General features: G+C 38.7%; 1 protein-coding gene across 1 annotated transcript in view; it reads right to left on the bottom strand.

Annotated features, from left to right (window-relative positions):
* Window positions 1–3,403: 3,403 nt before the first annotated feature.
* LOC106522881 (SLAIN motif-containing protein 1) overlaps window positions 3,404–5,313 on the bottom strand; it is a gene marked incomplete at both ends in the record, with an annotated part of 5,189 nt that continues 3,279 nt past the window's right edge. The window contains 3 exon segments of the mRNA XM_014016104.1: window positions 3,404–3,476; window positions 4,311–4,608; window positions 4,686–4,835. Of these exon segments, the coding sequence (XP_013871558.1) occupies window positions 3,404–3,476; window positions 4,311–4,608; window positions 4,686–4,835 (521 nt within the window).

Here is a 5,313-nt window from a genome sequence, read left to right as displayed (position 1 = left end):
GTGCCACAGTCTGTCCTGCTGAAGTGTGATGTGATTTGTGTCACACAGGTGTGATGGAGTGAGTTCAATCCAATAGGATGTCAGAATGGTATATATTTATGCTTCTCATCAACCACAATCATCACTCTATCCATGGGCTCCATGTATCTGGATAGATTTATATTTATTAATTTTTTTCTGAACAATGAAAAGATGGAATAAAAATAAGTCAACGTTAAATAGAAATGAAATACTTTTTGCATTTTTAAAAAGTAAGGAGTAGAAAGTAGAGATAATTGAATTAAAACGTAAGAAGTAGAAGTAAAAAGTAGGCTGAAAAATAATTACGGTACTCCACTAAAGTATAAATAACCAAAATTACTACTTAAGTAAAGTAACAAAGTATTTGTACTTAGTTAAAACAGCATTCTAACAGCCAGGCCAGAGAATTGTACCCCAGAGACCCTAAATTAACGGTAGCTCTCTCCTAGTGGGATAATGGCTTTTGTTGCTGAATGAGTAGATTATTTTAGGAGTTCAGATGTAAACTCCAGGGATATTATTTTAATAGTTACTTAAATACTGAGGCAGCCTGTTAGATTAACCACATTGATTTACATGAACTCAGAACTTTATTAATTTAACACCCATGAGGAGCATGAAAATTGTGAAAACCAAAAATTGRACGTCCATGCTGGCTTTTAGAATTTTCTAGTTGCTTAAATTTATTAATTTGCAATGCAGCGAGTAACAGCAGTTAATAATTAACAACACATAATAAAAAGATCACAATAATTCTTGGAATTAACCCCATCTTTTCCCTAAGCAATCTGCTGTAAATTAATAAAAATAATGAAATAATTTTAGGTGAAGGGTCGCATAGACCAGTGTTGGTTGAAAGCAAGGTGCTGCTGGATGTCAGCCTTGAGTTGACAGCAGGAATTGGGCAATGGATCTTCCTCCTTAGTGCTCAACGGCTAAAGTTGCTGAGAAAAACTCAATWTTCAGTGCAGACACACCACTGCTGTAYATTCTGCTCTCCTTCTGTGCATCTAAAACGAATCCTTCACAGGTCCAAACGATCAGCAGGAACCCCCTCAGATCTCAGTGCTTGGCCAGAGCAGAGGAGGAGTCCTGATTTCCTGCTTAGACCTTTTTTTATAACCTTTGGAACTGTCCCAGCAAGGTTTTCAATCAATCACATGCTTCCACCAAGTCCCCCAGTTATCTGAAACAATTGTTTGCTGTTTTTCTATGCCACCGCCCATCTTTACACCTTTTAACACATTTATTAAAACATTTGATCCGTTTTTACCCCTAAAACAATGATTTCTTATAATTAACATTTAATTCCTTCCAAACAACCACTTACTCTTCAATCTGTCTTTGTTATTAATACATTGCAGATGTTATTACTTCTTCAACATTTAATCATTACACAGATTGACAAAATCAATGATCAAAGCACCATCATTTAGTTTTATTAAACAATGCCTTTTTAAATCATTAAACACTCTTGAGTATTAATAACTCTTTTTCAACAATCACAAATAATCACATATCAGTGACAGCTTGATTATACTTTTATGTTTGTTAAAATTTTAACTGGTTAAAACATGATTCTGTTTGATTCAGATTAATTATAAATGTAAATCTTTGATTTGTTAAGACATGGTTCTGCTCTGCAGGTTCTGGTTCTGATTGATTCACTTCTGCTCGTTGGTTTGCTGGAAATTCTCCACCCTGTGGCCATGGCTTCTTACACAAGACATTTCTTTGTCTCAGTTCCTCTTTTCCTATGCACTGACTTTACTTTTTTGTGATAAGCTTATTATTAAACAGCCAGGTATTACAGGGTTTTTAACAGGGAGTTTCCAACCTAGATTTTACCACATTGACAAGAATGACTGGATGATCTGGTAACAGTATAATGTCAGTGCTCACAGACCCAGCAGTGAGTAGTTACCGTTACTTATCCAGCCTGAGAACACACTGGTTCAAGTGTTTGTGTATGAATAGATCTCTGTTTAAGGGTTTTAAGAATACATTTATTTTTTAATGTATCTTTAAAAGTCCTGTTTGTTTTACTGTAAATATGGACATAAAGTCTGCCAATAAAGTTTGATTTATATCATCCTATTACTGTAATATTTGACAGTTGTGATTAAAAAGCAAACATTTTTCAGCCTGTCTGATTTTTTTTCCTTTGAGCTTTAGCTGTTTTTAACTAATTTTATTTTTTTGCTGTAATCTCTGTATTTAAAAAAACATAATCCAGTGTATACCCAATAAAAAATGTTATTCAAAAAGCATATTTTCGTTACTTCCAATGCTATAAAATCAGAAAAATACACATTTTAGCCACGGATTGAGCTCCACACACACACCACATGAATTGAAGTAGGATTTATGGTTTCACTGGACATCAGTGAAATAAAAAATATCATTTCCAATTAAGGTTTGTTTAATCTGCACAAATTAAATAAATTACATTGTTTTATCTCGTTAAAATCTTAGTTTGTAAAAATGAGTTCTGCGGCTTCGTTAGAAATCTGACCACCAGATGGCGTCTGATTCCACTCAGAAAACTTTTCTAGACGCTCAATTTTAAAAAGGCAAAGGACTGAATTTAGTCAACTTTATTAAAATGCTTTCATTTCATCGCAGTAACAAAAAAAAGTCAAAATCTTGAAAGACCTTTAGTGTTCATAAAAACAAACAAACATTTGCAAGAACAGGTGTTACATGAAAATGTGTACAAATGCCAAACAACAACAAAATAACAGTTGTGTGTTATTTTTATAAATAATTGTGAAAAAAGTGCAAAAAACAGTAAACAGAAATTTAGATTTCTAAAAAGTGCAGCGAGAACAGTTAGTCTGGTGACACGTTCAGATAGTCCCATTTTGGTTAAATAGTGCATCAGTTCATTAGAATTATAGTGAAATTTACACAGAAAAATGTGCCCAACATACGAGGGGAACAATTAAACTTTAGCAGCATCACTGGCGCTCGTTATCACAGCGAACCCACCTGATTGGTTGACGTTTCTTTAAAATCTAGACATTAAAACAGTGATTTGTTGGATTAAAAACTGGCAGCCCTCATTGTTGGTTGATATCGCAGGAAACCAAGAGCCAGCGGTTTTATTGCACGACAGGAAACGGCTCGCTTTTGGCACCGTAAACTCACCGGCTGAAGCCGTCGTTAGACACAGGTTCAAGACAAAAAATGTACCCGCCTTCTCCGAAGGAACTCGGCGTAGAATCGGAAAGAGCAGCTCTGACCTACTCTACGCAGGAGCTCAGTCTTTTTGATTTGATCAAAACCCGTTCCAAGTGTCTGCTTTGATGTTGAGACGCAGCGAGTCCACCCCAGCCAGCAGGGCGTCGCTACACGTACCCACCCCCCCCACCAGCCATCAGTAGCAGCCGTCTCTCCAGGCACCGTCTCGGAGGGCGCTGAAGGTGGACAAGCTCTTCGGAGGGGTCAGTAAACTGGAAATAAACAAGACAAGTCTTTAGTTAAATAATAACAATAATCTGGGTTACAGAATAATGACAAGTTACTCTTTACTTCCTGTTCTGAACACAAAACTCAGCGCTCAGACAAAATAATGGAAGTCAATGGGTTTGAATGTGCTAACTCTGAAGGGATTAAGGAGGAAAGCGGCAGAGAAAAAATTACCTACATTTAGATCATGATAAAAGTTTGTGTTTGCAAAAACGTCACCATAGTAAAACCTTAAAGTTCCTGTGACATGCGTATTCTTCAAATACAAAAAGTCAAAGAAAACAGCTTTGTATTTAAGGAAGTTTGAAAAAAAAAACACAATTTTACCCATTTTGTCCCATAACTGGCATCTTTTCTTTTGAACTTGGCTCAGCCAAAGTGAAACAGGAAGTGACATCAAAAGGGGAACTCTTTAGCAAAGAAAACTCTCTGGTCTTTGTTTATTGAAACAGTTATATCTGAACTCTGACTCTTCTTCATCTCACTGATGGTGACTTAAAATAATCTAAAGAAACATCAGATTCTTCTCTACAGTCTGTGTTGTTAGCTGTTGTAGCACTAATCTGTTCATATGCAGACATTCCCCTTTGACATCACTTCCTGTTACTTCACATGCAAATATCTCAACAACTGTTCGTCTCAGCGACATGAAATTTATTTTGCAATATTTTGTCAATGTCATCTTTCAAATAATGAATTCATATGTATTACGAAAATTTGACGTCACAGGCACTTTAAAACCAAAAACTAAAACAAAATTTTCGTTATTTTATAGTTTGTTTTTGTCACATCGCAGAAAATGTCTAACTCGGCTTTACCTTCGTGCCGGTGGAGCGAGCTTGCTGCGGGGGGCGGAGCTTGCGGTGCCCACGAAGGAGGCAGGGCGTGGCAGGCTGCTGCGAGTCGTGGTCAGGGTGGAGRCGGAGCCTGCGGCCGCAGCTTTACTAAAGAGGGGGATCCCGCTGTTGCTGCTGCCATTCAGGGACTGCAGGCTGGTGGAGCTGGAGCCCTTGATGGTGGGGCTGACGTAGGCGGTGGCCTTTAGCGGCTGCCGCGACAACGAAGTGAAGTTCCCCACGCTCTGGACCCTGTGCTGAAGCTGGCCTGGAGGCGAGACTGACAAGTGGGAGGCGGTGACATTAAACGGACGTTATTTTCAGGATAAAAGTGAAATCTGTAAATGGGAGTCTTACTGGAGGACTGCAGGCGTGACAGTCCGCTGGACGAGTCAAAACTCTGGCTGTTACGAAGCAAAGCATGTGAAGCAAATGAAGCACTGGGAATGGGCACACTGGGAAGGCTGGGAGCTCTGACTAGATTAGGCATGCTCCTCCGCAATTTATCTAAACAGGGATGAACAGAAAGAAAGTGTAAATTTAACTCTGAAAGCTGATTTCCTTCTATAAATAAACTTAAGCCTCAAACACAGAGTCCAACGACAGAAAGGAAAGCAAAAATGTTGACGGCTAAACTAAATGAATATTTTTTTAGATGCTCTACACACACACACACACACACACACACACACCCCCCCCCCCCCCCACACACACACACACACATCCCCGCAGATTTAAGACTCTAATCCCAGCAGACTGACCGGAAACACTCAGCAGTCTGAGCTTACAGAGCTGCTCCACAACAAGCTTAGACTCTTCTCAGAAAGCAGTGGTTCAGCACGCTGACGTGCCTCAGACAGTCTGAGCATGAAAATCTGAAGGAACACTGAACTTACTCTTATGTTCAGCTGGAGTTTCCACAATCAATACGGCACACACACACACACACGTTTGTTCTTCTAAACTCATGAGGACTTTGCATTGG

The sequence above is a fragment of the Austrofundulus limnaeus genome, unplaced genomic scaffold (assembly GCF_001266775.1).
Source record: "Austrofundulus limnaeus strain Quisiro unplaced genomic scaffold, Austrofundulus_limnaeus-1.0 Scaffold138, whole genome shotgun sequence".
Taxonomy (NCBI): domain Eukaryota; kingdom Metazoa; phylum Chordata; class Actinopteri; order Cyprinodontiformes; family Rivulidae; genus Austrofundulus; species Austrofundulus limnaeus.
This window is presented reverse-complemented; position numbering and strand designations above follow the sequence as displayed.